The sequence below is a fragment of the Rhamphochromis longiceps genome, linkage group LG7, assembly GCF_057381845.1.
Source record: "Rhamphochromis longiceps isolate RC_006_pf linkage group LG7, R_longiceps_female_GT1.1, whole genome shotgun sequence".
In the NCBI taxonomy this organism is placed as follows: Eukaryota; Metazoa; Chordata; class Actinopteri; order Cichliformes; family Cichlidae; genus Rhamphochromis; species Rhamphochromis longiceps.
In genome coordinates, this window is record NC_140563.1 from 36,603,444 (window position 1) to 36,619,682 (window position 16,239).

The 16,239-nt window shown below is 40.8% G+C and overlaps 1 protein-coding gene across 1 annotated transcript in view; it reads left to right on the plus strand.

The window, feature by feature from the left end:
• The first annotated feature begins 85 nt into the window (after positions 1 to 85).
• Positions 86 to 16,239, plus strand: part of igsf9a (immunoglobulin superfamily, member 9a) — a 67,469-nt gene continuing 51,315 nt past the window's right edge. The window contains exons 1-3 of the mRNA XM_085413541.1: positions 86 to 311; positions 12,817 to 12,911; positions 13,036 to 13,236. Of these exons, the coding sequence (XP_085269667.1) occupies positions 12,851 to 12,911; positions 13,036 to 13,236 (262 nt within the window). The 5' untranslated portion in view covers positions 86 to 311; positions 12,817 to 12,850. The remainder of the gene's footprint in view (positions 312 to 12,816; positions 12,912 to 13,035; positions 13,237 to 16,239) is intronic.

The window sequence follows — 16,239 nt, forward strand, 5'->3', positions numbered from 1 at the left end:
GGAAACAGGAGCAAGCAGCGGAGGGAGGAAGGAAAGAAGGGAGGGGGGAGGTTGGACTCGGGCAGGAAGAGCACAGTACGTCGATCCCTCGCTGTCACCTGTAAGTGAAATGAACACCTGTTGCCGGTGGGCTTTTAAAAGGAAAACGCTCAAATTTCAGGTAGTTTGCAACGCTACAAAGGAATAAGGCCCGTTTTTAATTTTTCAGCCACTGACCCGGTGTCTACAAACTCGGGCACAAGTTGGACTAATACTCGAGAAGGATGTGTTTTTAAAAGCAAAATCTGCCAGCGGCTAAAACGGAGCTACAGGTAAGAGAAGTAAGAAAAAATAGAAGATGTTAATGATTTTGAAAGTGTGTCCGACTTCCAGCAGCTTTAAAAGGATGAGAAATTAATGCTCGGAGCTCAAACTGTGGAGTGCCAAGTTCCCTCTCAATCCTCTGAACTGTGGCATGCATTTAAACGTCAGTAATGAAGTTTCTATGGGGGGATTTTCATTCTAATGCGCAATATGAAACTGACAGAAACTCAGGAACAGCCATTTGCCATGAGTAATTTAAACGTCCCAATGCAAACTTAAGTCTGTTTTCTATTGTTTACATTATTTATTTGTATGTTGTTTTTCCTTTATGGCTGTTGCTTTAATTGAGAATGACAACCTTTAGATTATTAAAGAATTTGGAGTCACGTTATTAGAGAAAAACAGGGCTAAGATATTGGCTGTTAGAGCGTGAGTAGATAAACACCGTACATTCACAAGGAGGGGATTTTATGCCGCATATGGATACAACTTTCACAAGCAGCAGTGCAATATGTAGAGCCAGAACCAGCATATAAGAGCTCATATTTTTCTGCTATTGTCTTTGTATTGAACCCACCGTCTATCTTTATTTCACCACTTATGGAAGAAATGGTCTCATAACTTTCCGAGACAAGCATCATTTAATGGTTTGAAATTCTATTCTTGGTTTGAATTGAGGTTGCTGATGTGCCAGATGGGTGCAGTTTCCCGTTATATATTATTTTCCATAAAGTTTATATCATCAGAGGGAGCAGAGTGGCAATTAATTCAGCAGGACTTGGTGGCACCTGAATAGTACATATGCAATAAACACTTCAGATCTGACACCTAAAGTGGATTGAAGTAGATCATTATCTACAAAACTATTTCATTCCCAGTGGGGTTTTTTTTTTTTTTAGCTTCTGCGTTCCAGTGAGCCCAGTACTGATACTGGAGAAAAACCGACAACAGTGTAAATAAAAAAAAGTCATTCTTTAGGTTGAATAACATACAAAACATCTATGCAAGGTGGTTTCTTCAGTGTAATACACCTGTGGAAACCATCAACTGCTCAGTGTTTGAAATTCTAGTTAAAAGTGCAATGCACCACAATACAATGGTCCTTTAAAAAAGGAAAACGTAATGTATTAGTGTATCCCTTTACAAAACAGACAGCTGGGACTACATGAACAAAAATCTAATCTACTATGTGTTTATGCATTTAAATTTTGTAAATACAATAGTGTTATGATTCAAATGTTGCTAAGTCATGATTGGTCCCTTATTGTCACCTGTTAACAAACTCAGCCCCTCCCACTTTAAACCACAGAGAAGAGCAAAGGCAGACAGAAAGAAAGGAAACGTACAAGCCCCTACTATGGTGAAATACCCAAAACGTGTGTAACTTTGGATGAAAATTGTGTACAATGTTTAGGATAAAGCTGAATTTAAAAAGAAAAAAAAGTGTTTCAGGAATTTAAAGCAGAGCTGTTGTGATCATTTCCAACTTGATATTTTTATTCTTGAGTCTGCTGAGTTTCTTTGCACGATTCTTGCTTCAAAGTACTAATTCACTGTGGGAAACAAGCAGTTTCAGTTCCTCTCCCTTTAAGGCCACTCTCCCTTAAAGCAAACAGTAGATTTTGAACAGAAGCATTTAGAGCAGTCTGAATCCTTAGATTTGGACTTACAAACATTTGTACATATGCTCACCTCATTTGAAACATTTGGCCTTGTATATTATGAGCAAACACTGCCCTAATGTTTGAATTTCATCTGATTTTAAACCTTGAGTTGAATGAAAGCAATGCTTTCATGTCTCTTTTTTTAGACATGAAGACCTTAACTTGACACCAATGATTTAGACTTTCATGCAGAGTTTATCCCTTTCATTTGGAATGACAACAGCCTCTCCAAGCCCAAAGATTAAACACTTTGTCATAAAATCTTTTCCCTAACAACCACAGAGCTTTGAATGATTTCAGCAGTGGCCAGTCATGTTGCACGAGCTTTGGAGAAAGGTGCATTTGACAGTGCAGAGCAGCAGACAGACAGCAGATGATACCTTGTGTTATTTGATTCAGATGTCAAGACTCTGTGGTTATCAACAAAACACAGACAGTAGCATGGATAACAGCAGAGAAATGACAAATACTTGCTCAAAATTGGACCATTAGTTTACAGAGAACTGCATTATCTGAAATGTTTGGTAGCATTGTTAATATAGATGGTAGTTGACAGTGAATTTGGATTTATAACAATTTATTTATGGCTTGAAAGACAACATTTATGACTTCAGCTTAACCTGGAACTTGCGGCTCTTGATTTGGGACTCAGCTCTGTAACCTTTATATGATGGATTAAATGAAGTAAAGATTGTGGCATTCACCTGGATTCACAAAACGGCTTCTGAGCAGAGAGATGCAATACCCACACTGCAAAAAAAAAACAAAAACTCTTTATTTTTCCAGTTTTCTCTCTCAATTCGAATGCCCTATTTTTGCTTAAGTGCACATCAAACCAAGCTACACAGAGAGGTTCCTATTGTGATGGAAAGTGTGTGTTTGACTTTGAAAATAGGCTTTTTCTAACCCATGTGCAAGCCATGAAAAAATACAATGTAGACTTACAGGGTGGGTTAGAGCAGGTTGATTGCCAATGCGCAGTATTTATGAACTCTGAGAGGGAGCTGACAGTCAGCACTCATGACATGACAGCTCACATTTGCAAAATTGTCAGTAATGAGATCAGCACATGGTCTTGGGATGGGTCCACGAGTCATGGGAGCTTCCTGTGGTGCCTGGCACCAGTGGATTGGCCGGAGTTCCCTAGGGCTTTTGTTGTCTGGCCACATCTGTGCTTAAGCCATGGGACCTTTGGGGCTAGTGGAGGGCACTGCTACCTGGGAAGCTGCGGAGACAAGGGTGTGTGGTTGGCTTGCATTAATGTTTTGGTGCATGCTACGTGTCAAAGAAGTATCCATGTGAATGCCAGTGCACAGGAATACCACTGCAGAATATTGCACTGTAACAAGATGATGTCATTTTAATGTTGTGGCTGATTTGTGTATATGCAAACTCAGTAGGAAGCCAGAACTGTGGGACTTCAAAAACCTACTTATTTTAGATCAAATGTTAAAAAGTACTTTTAACGTAAATCCGAACTCTTTTGGGAATAATTAAAGTTATATAGCTTTTTTAAAAGTTGTGTGAATACTATATATTTTTTTCAACTAGTTTGAGACCAAACCACGCAAAGTACTAAAAAAGAAATACTCTAGAGAGTTGGAAAATTTCGAGTCAGCGTTTCTTATTTCAGCCCACAAGTCTTTAAGGAGGGAAGTAAAAAATCTGGTTTTATAGTAGTCCACTACAAAGCAGGACCATCGGTTGACATTTTTGGCTTTTTAGTTTATTAAGCTAAGCTGCTATTGAATTGATGACTTTGGCAAAGTATGACTTTTCCTGTTCTGCCACCATATCAGGTTATCATAGTAGTACAGTACTTTGGTATAGGGGATGGCGTGTATGTATGTGTGTATATATATATATATACGTACGTACGTGTGTGTGTATATATGTATATATATATATATATATATATATATATATACATATATACATACATATATATATATATATATATATATATATATATATATATATATATATATGTGTGTATGTGTATGTGTGTATGTGTATATATATATATAATATATATGTATGTATATGTATATATATATATATATATATATATATATATATATATATATATATATATATATATATAAAACACCCAGCACGCCCCTGCGGGCGGTTTATCCTTCAAGCTCGGGTCCTCTACCAGAGGCCTGGGAGCTTGAGGGTCCTGCGCAGTATCTTAGCTGTTCCCAGGACTGCGCTCTTCTGGACAGAGATCTCCGATGTTATTCCCGGGATCTGCTGGAGCCACTCGCCTAGCTTGGGAGTCACCGCACCTAGTGCTCCGATTACCACGGGGACCACCGTTACCTTCACCCTCCACATACTCTCGAGCTCTTCTCTGAGCCCTTGGTATTTCTCCAGCTTCTCGTGTTCCTTCTTCCTGATATTGCTGTCATTCGGAACTGCTACATCGATCACTACGGCCGTCTTCTTCTGTTTGTCTACCACCACTATGTCCGGTTGGTTAGCCACCACCATTTTGTCCGTCTGTATCTGGAAGTCCCACAGGATCTTAGCTCGGTCATTCTCCACCACCCTTGGGGGCATCTCCCATTTTGACCTCGGGACTTCCAGGTTATACTCGGCACAGATGTTCCTGTACACTATGCCGGCCACTTGGTTATGGCGTTCCATGTATGCCTTGCCTGCTAGCATCTTGCACCCTGCTGTTATGTGCTGGATTGTTTCTGGGGCATCTTTACACAGCCTGCACCTGGGGTCTTGCCTGGTGTGATAGACCCCAGCCTCTATGGATCTTGTACTCAGAGCTTGTTCTTGTGCTGCCATGATTAGTGCCTCTGTGCTGTCTTTCAGTCCAGCTTTGTCCAGCCACTGGTAGGATTTCTGGATATCAGCCACCTCCTCTATCTGCCGGTGGTACATACCGTGCAGGGGCCTGTCCTTCCATGATGGTTCCTCGTCTCCCTCCTCTTTCTTGGGTTTCTGCTGCCTGAGGTATTCACTGAGCACTCGGTCAGTTGGGGCCATCTTCCCAATGTATTCTTGGATGTTCCTTGTCTCATCCTGGACTGTGGTGCTGACACTCACCAGTCCCCGGCCCCCTTCCTTCCGCTTAGCGTACAGCCTCAGGGTGCTGGACTTGGGGTGAAACCCTCCATGCATGGTAAGGAGCTTTCTTGTCTTTATGTCAGTGGCTTCTATCTCCTCCTTTGGCCAGCCTATTACCCCAGCAGGGTACCTGATCACGGGCAGGGCGTACGTGTTGATGGCCCGGATCTTGTTCTTACCATTCAGCTGACTCCTCAGGACTTGCCTGACCCTCTGCAGGTACTTGGTGGTTGCAGCTTTTCTAGCGGCCTCTTCATGGTTCCCATTTGCCTGCGGGATCCCCAGGTACTTGTAACTGTCCTCTATGTCTGCAATGTTGCCTTCTGGTAGTTCAATCCCCTCAGTTCTGACTACCTTCCCTCTCTTTGATACCATCCGACTACACTTCTCCAGTCCGAACGACATTCCAATGTCATTGCTGTATAGCCTGGTAGTATGGATCAGCGAATCGATGTCTCGTTCACTCTTGGCATACAGCTTGATGTCATCCATGTACAGGAGGTGGCTGACAACTGCTCCGTTCCGTAGTCGGTATCCGTAGCCAGTCTTGTTAATGATCACTGAGGGGGGTTCAGGCCTATGCAGAACAGCAGTGGGGACAGAGCATCTCCTTGGTAGATCCCGCACTTGATGGTGACTTGTGCTATGGGCTTGGAGTTGGCCTCTAGTGTTGTACGCCACATCCCCATTGAGTTCCTGATGAAGGCTCTTAGGGTCCCATTGATCTTGTACAATTCTAGGCATTCCAGTATCCAGCTGTGGGGCATTGAGTCATAGGCCTTCTTGTAATCAATCCAGGCAGTGCACAGGTTGGTCAGTCTGGTCTTGCAGTCTCGGCTGATTGTTCTGTCTACCAGTAGCTGGTGTTTTGCGCCTCTGGTATTCTTGCCAATTCCTTTCTGTGTCCCGCTCATGTATTGACCCATGTGCCTGTTCATCTTAGCCGATATGATGCCTGACAGGAGCTTCCATGTAGTACTGAGGCAGGTTATTGGTCGGTAGTTGGAGGGGACCGGTCCCTTCTTGGGGTCCTTGGGGATCAGGACCGTCCGGCCTTCAGTTAGCCATTCCGGGTGTCTCTCGTTAACTAGCAGCTGGTTCATTTGTGCTGCCAGACGCTCGTGGAGTGCAGTTAGCTTCTTCAGCCAGTAGGCGTGAACCATGTCGGGCCCTGGTGCTGTCCAACTCTTCATACTGGAGACCCTTTCTTGGATATCTGCCACTGTGATGGTTACTGGACCCTGTTCAGGGAGGTCGCTGTGGTCTGCCCTCAGATCCTCTAGCCACTGAGCATTGCCGTTATGGGTTGCATCCTTCTCCCATATGCTCTTCCAGTATTGCTCCGTCTCCAGCCTTGGTGGTGCTGTTCTCTTATTGTTCCCTTGCCACTGAGAGTACACCTTTGCTGGTTCTGTGGAGAACAGCTGGTTTATTCTCCTGCCTTCTATCTCTCTGGTGTACCTCCTCAAGCGGCTGGCCAAGGCTGTGAGTCTTTGCTTGGCAGTTTCCAAGGCCTCAGGTATGGACAGCTTGCTGTATTTCTTAGGCACCTTATTTGTCGCACCTTGCTGCAACTCCGTTAGTTGGCTAACCTCCCTCCGTGCTACTTTGATGTTGCCCTCTAGCCTCCTTCTCCATGGAGGGTTCTGCCCCTTGTCGCTGTTCAACTTGTAGCCAAGCATCTCACTGATCACTGCTGCCGTATTGTAGATCAGCTGGATGTTGGGTATCGAAGAATCCATAGGTCCCTCATCCTATTCATGTAGCCCCTTCCGCCGGGGTTACTTGCGTAGTAGCATTCCAACAACGCCCTGTTTTCGTCTCTTGCCCACCGATGCCTTCTTGTTCCAGTAGCCCACTTTTCGTCAGGGTGCCCTGGTTCCTCAACACCTGACGCGGACCTTGTTGATCCGGGCGACGTCCGAGCCGGCATGCCTTCATATTTATCTGTCTCGCTCATGTCTGCGGTAGGCTTGCTTAGCATAGGGGGTCTAGCCTTAGGACCCTTACTGGATACAGACGCCCCCAGGCAGGAATCGAACTTGCGATCCTCTGTTCCAAAGGTGTGTAGTCTAACCACTACGCCATCCAGCTGCTTTTATTTTTATTTTTTTATATATATATATATATATATATATATATATATATATATATATATATATATATATATATATATATATATATATATATATATATATATATATATATATATATATATATATATATATATATATATATATATATATATATATATATATATATATATATATATATATATATATATACACACACACACACACACACACACACACACATATTAGGGGTGCAACGATACACAAAATTCACGGTTCCATTTGGTTCGATACTTTGGTGTCACGGTTCGATATTTTTTTCGATACAAAAAAAATGTTCATGCTTTTTTAATTTGTCATTTATTAAAATCACAAATAAATATTTTAACTCAAAAGTGCAGTTTTTAAATTTAATCAACAAATGCTGAAGTAATAAAAAATAAATAAATCTATCTGATCGAGGAATCACTCATCTTTGGAAAAGAGAGTTTATTACAGAGAAATGGCTCTTTCCAAAATAAAAGCTATACTATACGCTTCTTCTGGGCTATATTCTCAGCAGCATATTAAACATATATAAGGAGAATCATGTGCTAACAGCTGTTTAAATGACTCGGGTAAAGTTTGTAGCATGCATGCTTGTTGTTTTTGTCTGCTTCCACTTGTCTTTGCACTAGGATGATGTCGGAGTAAATGTGCAGTCATATTCGTTGTGTTCCCACTAGTGCTGTCAGCGTTAATCTGAAATGACGTTAAGGCCACAACACGGCAAATCTCCGTTAACGAGCTACCGTGGATCTCCCAGTGCATGGGGCTGGACGGCCAACACCTTAACGAGCTAACTGCGCTAACACAGTAATTCCCACCCATGTAATTGAGCATTGCGTGGCACATCCGAGATACTGTTTTACTTTTGTCCATGACGCGCCTACCTTCAGGGTCATACTTCACATAAAGACCAAAATAGTTCCAAAGGCCAGATCTGAATGAGGGTGGGGGAGGTTCAATTTGCCATGTTGCAACGAGCTTAGCTTCTGTCTTGCTAGCTTGTGCTGCGCTCAGTGAATCTGCGCTAGACAGTGCAGTCTAGGCGGAGTAGTCGAACGCAGATCCACTGAGCTCTCAACACAGACAGCATCGTCAGAAGAAAAGTTGATAAAATAAATTAAAATTTTAGTATTGTTCGATACATATGCGTACCGAACTGAAAGCACTGTATCGACCGGTTCAATATCAATACCAGTATCGTATATATGTATGTATGTATGTATGTGTATGTGTATGATAGCTTTGCCATTGTGAGACTATGCCATCATGCTATTATTAATTAATGAACCGATGTACCTAACTGTTAGTATTACGATGACTACACATTCTTGGGCTTGCTCAGATTTAAATCCACATACACTCTACCATAACAGCAACCTTGGAAATTCTCTGCGTGTCACGCTGTGTGAGCACACTTTGAAAACTCTTCAAATATGTGATGAATACCTGATGTTAAAGTATGTGTTGTATTCATCTCAGTTGGAGGCTGTTCGGTGCCCTGAGCTTTAAAGTGTTGATGGACGTGTATCACATGTGATTCACAGCGCAAGCTTTGCTTTGGATTACTGTCTTCACTGTGTTTCCCTCACAGTTGCACTATAATCTGTTTAAATCCAAATCCAACCCCTATGGAGGCCTTTTAGTGTGATTCGGGACCATGCCTGAAGTTTGAGTTCTGCAGCGCTATAGGAATTTAATATTTATAGTCATGCCTTTGGATTAATGATTTTGTTTGTCCAAAGCTGAAGCACCATTTTCTGTTAAACGCTGTTGTTTACCTCTTTAGGTCACAGCAAATGAGCAATTTGACTTCTTTCCCCTTTCTACTTGCACTCTGGTCAGAGGCTAATGTCCAATTTACTGTAGCTTGCTGGCAGATACAAACAGCCTTGAACAGTTCTAACCCACAAAACAAATACCCTTGGTTTCATATTCTCTAACGGATGCAGCACCTGTTGTTTTCCAAATCGATACCAGTGCTATTGTAACAGACATATTTTGAAAATAGGCCCAAACAAGCAGGGACCACAGCAAAATGCATGGATGAGAAACAGAATGAAAACATTTATGCAAGAGGAGCTCCTTTATCTTTAAGTTTTAATTGTGGTAGGTAAAAGGAGAGCTGGCTGCTGATAAATCTGTGACTGTGCCCTCTGTGATGATTAATCAGCTGCTCCCCATTTCTTTCCTTATGTAGATTAAAATGGCAACAACGCAGAATTTCAGCAGCAGCATGCCTGTCACTGACTTTTCTATTTCTGCCAGCTGATAAATCTATGCGAGACAGGGCGCTTTCTTTTGTGAGCTACTGGCTCATTTAGTATAGCTTTATACATTTTCCAGAGTGCTGTGCTGTCACTGTGCTTGTGTTTATGTGCATCCTTTCAGTGTCAGAGGAAGGGATAATACGTCTGTGGGAAATGTCTAGAGACCATCTGTGTTACCATGGCTGAGAGCTTCACCTGTGCGGGCCGCTTTGTTTGGCATCTCTCTGAATTTTTGGTTCAAATTTAATGATGGAAAATGTCCTGCAGTTGATTTTTTGCCCCCCCCTCTTCTTGCTGTAGCCTCCCTTTCTTTTCCCTCTCTTTCAAAAATAATCTTTCTTTTAACTCATGTGGATCCACTTTATTGCCTTGCTATTTCACCATTCACATAAATAAGCCTTACCTTGTCAAGCAGTAAAACTATAAACATTTTTATTCAGCTGAAGCTTGCACGTATTTGCCAGATGCGGGGCAGAGGTCTGGTTATAATTCTTTAATCAGTGACTTGATGACTATCTGTACTCTGTGTTGAATCCTTATCATCTCCATTCTTATTAGTTAACAAGAGGCAAATAAGGGTGATAAATAATAAGTAGATGATGCTGAGCATCTGTTCATTAAGAGCCAAATGGGGAAGCTGAGTCATGGCAACAGGGAGTCTTCATTTGTATGTGTGTGCATGTTCTCACACTGTGTGAGGGAGAGAAGCAACAGATTCATAATGTTGAAGCTTTACCTTGGCTTGTCATACTCAGTCTCAGCAAACATGCAAGGCCTAAATCCAGCATAATAAGTTCAGGATAGACTCTGTTGTGTTGCTTTGCATGAAGCCATCTGGATGAAGGGCAGGAGCAGGGGAGTGTTCACTGTCAAACACTTTGCGATCAAATTTTTTATTTTTTTGCCTGACTTTCACTTTGATTTTGTGGAAAATCTGTGTGTGTTGTTCTGTTGCTGAAGTATGTGAATATGTTGGAACAAGCGCAGCAGCTATTGACAGCCTGTGTAATTATTTGTCTTGAGTTCAGACTTTGTCCTGGTCGTGAAATGAACAATCCAATAAAAGCCTTATGGTTATAGAGAGCTGATAAGGCCTTTGCTGCTCCTGCTACTGGGTCAAGGATAATAACATTGCTAATTATCAGGAAGTACAGAGATCACTCAAGATGAAATCATCTTCATGAATCTGTTACCTTTTAAAGTCAACACTGTGCTTACACCCAGTTTGTACAAACTACATAGTCATTATACATTAGAAACAACAAAGTTTCCATATATATTTGATAATATTCAGGTGATGTGATTCTATACTGATCATTTATTGTTGATACCTACAATTTTTAAAACTTTTGAAATGTGAAAAACAGATTTCCATCACAGGGGGTATTTGGGTCAGTACTGTATATCGGCAAGAAGAAATACAGTCTGAAAACTGTCAACGAAATGGTAATAAATTTGAAATCCTGTGAGTTTTTGACTCTCGTTTAGTCAAGAATTTCAAAAAAGAACAGGTTTAAAGTATATTTGGATTTCCATTTTATGCTTTTTCATAAATCACCTGTGACATTATGAGAGAAAGGACATTATTTTTTTTTTCACGTTTATCACTTTTGTCCCTTGCTCGGATGTTAAATAAGAGTTTAAATTTAGCCATTTACTGGTGTTATAATTAGATACTTTGATTCATCTTTGTAGTTTTCCCTCTGTACACCACAACAGTCGAACCACAATCAAACAATTGAGATGTGATTGAAATGCAAAGTTTCAGTTTTAGTTCAAGGGGTTTAACAAAAGCATAATAATAATAAATAAAGCAGATAAATATCTGAAGTTCATTCCAAAGTGTTGAACTTTTTGTTTTGTTTCACTGAAACACTCATTATATGATCCAAAGAGATTTTGATGCAAGCAAAGGAGGTCATCATCAGGCTGAAAACCAAAATAGATCTATCGAAGAAAAAGCAACAACTTTAAAGGTGGCCAACTCAACGTTCTGGTACTGTGTATGTTCTTAAAAATGAAAACTTCACTGGCCGGCTCAGCAACACCAAAAGGCCAGACCAGAGAAGATAAGTCAAGTTGATGATAGCAGAATTCTTTCTTTGGTTAGGGAAAGCCCTTTCACAACATTCAGCCAAGTCAAGAACTCTCTAAAGATTGTAGGTGTCCAAACTACTGGTTATACTTAAAAACAGGAAGGACATTCTTCCTAATACATTCTATCACTAACAGATGATTATAGTAAGAGGAAAAAGTATGAAGAAGGAAAGGAACAGCTCACAATCTGAAGCATGCCACATCATTTCTCAATGGCATGGGAATGGATGACTGCCAATGGACTCGGGTCACTGGTGTTTATGGATGAAGTATAAGGATGAATTCTGAAATGTACAGGGCTGTACTCTCTGCTCAGATTCAGCGAAATGCTGCAGAACTGCAAAAATGATTAGATGGAGCTTCACAAGGTGATGGATAGTCACCTGAAGTATACTGCAAAAGCAACACAAGAGAGTACATGGAAGGGAAACGAGGTCAGTTGGCGACCCTGTGTGTAGAAGCAGAGCAGAGAAAAGGCCCGGACATGACACAGGAGTTCAGAGCTTTGTCTTTCATCAGTTGATGGCATTGTTTTGCAATCTGCAACTAAGGAAATCAAAGGAATTGAAAAGCTTGGCAGAAAGCAATTCCAATTGATTGGACATTTTAACCTGAATCTTAGATCTGAATTGGGACAGTTCCAATGCCCTAGTCAGTAATGTGCTGTTGAATAATTTAGGCAGAGTTTTCATTGAGCAGCTTCCATGAAACTGAACTGACCTGAAAATGACCCATCATCTTGATTTCCTCACTCCTGTGTACATATTTGATCACATCTGAGCAGGGATTACTTTGACTGGATTGAATCAGCTGCTGCCTTTTGGCATTAAGTTGCACTCCGTAATGCTTAACTGTAGCCTGCGCTCCATCAGCTCAGCTCATCTCTGTCCTTGAGTGCTGAGTCTCCTGGCTGCTTCAGCCAAATGTCTTCATTGATGTGCTCTAAATAAAACACTTAGATGTCACTTTGCACGTGACTTGCAAAAGATTTATTTGACATTTATGACATTTACTTTCAGAAAACGATATAAGGCCGGGGAGCTTTCTGGCTGCAGAGGCCGCTCTGCCCATTTGTGTAATGATATGGGATGAATTCCAGTTATTGGAAAGCTGTATAAAAATCTGAATGCTCCTTTCCTCGTGTCTGTAAAATTATGACAGAAGTGGCAGCTCTGGTGTAGACTTTTTAGTTTGGAAATCTGTCACAGATGGCTGTCTTCTTGTGTGCAGCCAAGCAAGTAATTGTGATTGTGACAATTGTGTCTCTTTTGCCTACAGATTGAACATGCTGCAGGTTGTATGAGTGACAGATATGGGGTCGGCAAGATCTTATTTGCAGACTTTCACTGTGGCGGTGGTTATTTGCCAATTTCGTAAGTTTTTTTTCAAATATCATTTTGCATTCCAGTGTACTTTCTCCATTTGCTCACTGTTATCCTTTGCTTTGTGAACTAACTGAAGCATATTCTCTGATTTTGCTTACAACAAACCCAACAGTAACCACTGAAGGTTTGACCTCTGAGGTGCAGGCAAAGGCTGGAAGCTCCGTGGAGCTCGAGTGCAGACTTCCGTCATCAGACCCAGCAGTTGTGTCCTCTGCATCCCAGCACGTGGTTGAATGGATTCGACAGGGATTTGACATTCCTGTTCTGATTAAATTTGGATCTTATGCACCTCGGGTACATCCACAGTATGAGGGTAAGCATCTGTTACTACATGCATACACTGTTTGCTGTAGTTGATGCCATTGTCTCAAGTAGCTTATCTTCATACTGTACATACATGCTACTGATGTAAAGTATAATTATTGTATTTTTATTTTAGGATTTACTCTAGATATTGTATTGTAAGAATATTAGCTTAGCTGAATTAGCTTAAGAAGCTATTGGACAGACTGTAAGTGAATCACGTAGAGAAAGTTTGTTTCTCCTGTTAATGATGGCTGCTAAATTTGATGATCCCCTGCATGTTGGTACTGCTCTTATTTTTTTTTTTTTTACAGGTGTTATAGTTGTTTCTGTATGTGAATATGCTTTAGTAAGGAACTTAAAACAGTGAAGGATTCTTATTTGTTGCCATTGTCAGTACAAAAGACACTCAGTGAATTTAAGTTGAAAATATTAGAATGATGGCTGAATATGACATGGTTTGGTCCAAGTTTCTTTTAACTGAAAGAATGTAACCAATATCAGGTTCTCAGAATACACTCAGTACCACACCTTGATGTCCTTTTCAGACCAATGTTATATTTGGAGCTACTGTTAAAGGAGGTGAAACATTGCATCATCGCCTATTGTGCGCACTCTGCACACAGCACAGAGAACAAAGAGTCTACAGGGGGAAAGAGCCTCTATAGTCCAAGGATACCTTTGTGTGGCTCCTGTTATCCTTTAAAGTTGCAAACAATGGAACAAATGTGGAGAAAAAGAAGGCATGTCTGGGTTAGTCAGATCTTTCTTTTGTCAGGGGCATTGTTTTTCTTTTCTGCTGTGCTGCCTGAAGAAAAGTTCAACCTATGGACCTCTTCGGTGTTTTTGAATTTCTGCTTGAGAACAATGTCGTCATAGAAAGAAAAATGCCAAAGGAGGCATGATGATCCCACTTCAAAGAGTAAAATTAATTTAAACAGTTCAGCTGGTAGCACAAAGCAGACAGCTAACTAACACTGAGTTGTTACCTTGTCATTTATTTTCAGTGATGAGAATACCGATAGGGGGTAGATAGCAGCAATCAACATTTCATTTGTATAATTACTGCTATAGCAATCCTCTTCTGCAATATTCTTCAAAACCCTTCTTACCCACTGTTGCATCAGTCTCTATAAACTCATTCGATGTGACTAAAAACTGTTCATACCGACACGAATCATTTTAAAATTCTGGCAGAGCTTCCAAAGCCACCAGATATATCAGATTTTTTTTCTGAGGAATGTGTATTAAAGATGAGGAACAAAAAATGTAGACTGTTTTGATCCGGTGCAGTTTCAAATATTGCACTGACTTTAAAGGTGCATGCGAGGAACTAAAAGAAGAAGTGGAATCAGAACTAAATGAAGTATGCGAAAATATAGATCACTATCACTAAAACTTAATTACCGATCATTTTAAGTTTCTTTTTGTGTCATTTTCAATATGTGATATTCAATTCAATTTCAATTCAATTTAATTCAATTTTATTTATATAGCGCCAAATCACAACAACAGTCGCCTCAAGGTGCTTTATATTGTACAGTACATTGTACAATAATAGATACAGAGAAAAACCCAACAATCATATGACCCCCTATGAGCAAGCACTTTGGCGACAGTGGGAAGGAAAAACTCCCTTTTAACAGGAAGAAACCTCCAGCAGAACCAGGCTCAGGGAGGGGCGGGGCCATCTGCTGCGACCGGTTGGGGTGAGAGAAAGAAGACAGGATAAAGACATGCTGTGGAAGAGAGACAGAGGTTAATAACAGATATGATTCAATGCAGAGAGGTCTATTAACACATAGTGAATGAGAAAGGTGACTGAAAAGGAAAAACTCAATGCATCATGGGAATCCCCCAGCAGCCTATGTCTATTGCAGCATAACTACAGTAAGGGAGGATTCAGGGTCACCTGGTCCAGCCCTAACTATATGCTTTAGCAAAAAGGAAAGTTTTAAGCCTAATCTTGAAAGTAGAGATAGTGTCTGTCTCCCGAATCCAAACTGGAAGCTGGTTCCACAGAAGAGGGGCCTGAAAACTGAAGACTCTCCCTCCCATTCTACTTTTAAATACTCTAGGAACAACAAGTAGGCCTGCAGAGCGAGAGCGAAGTGCTCTAATAGGGTGATATGGTACTACAAGGTCATTAAGATAAGATGGGGCCTGATTATTTAAGACCTTGTGTGTAAGGAGCAGGATTTTGAATTCAATTCTGGATTTAACAGGAAGCCAATGAAGGGAAGCCAATACAGGAGAAATATGTTCTCTCTTTCTAGTCCCTGTCAGGACTCTTGCTGCAGCATTTTGGATTAACTGAAGGTTTTTCCGGGGGGTTTTAGGACATCCTGATAATAATGAATTACAGTAGTCCAGCCTGGTTGTCACAAAATTATAGATGTTAAAATGCATCTACAATTCCTGCTCCCTAAGGACTTTTCATTTATGTCAGTCTGTCAGTTTAGATTTCTTGCTTGAGCTCAGGGCAGTTAAAGAAATCAATGGATTAAAACGGGGCTGTCTGTTAGTCACAAACACAACAATGCTATTGGATACAGGTAATTGCTGATTCCTAAATGATTATTGCCTACAAATCCCATAAAAGATTAAAAACAACAATTTGTTGCCGAACTCACTAAATCAATACTTTTAGAAAAGTTGCTGGACACTGTAGTACCTTGCCAGGGGTAAATGGTGATTTGTTGAGGACTATTTTCACCTGTGGATTACACATTGTGTGCTGTGTTTGCACTTACAGCACCAGGGATGCTGTAATGCATTAAGAATTTACTCAAAATAAAATGCAGGGCTTGTGATCAGAACAAAAGGCCACCCAGTGCAATGCAAATACACGGTCGGATGATGAAACTCTATCACCCAGAGGAATGAGATAAACCAGTTTTTGGATGAATAAACAGTAACAGGCAGTTACATCAATTCATTGTTGGTGTCGGACTATTCATTTTTTAATATAGAATAATTCCAGCTTCATTTTTGAAGTCACTTTCCGTGTACA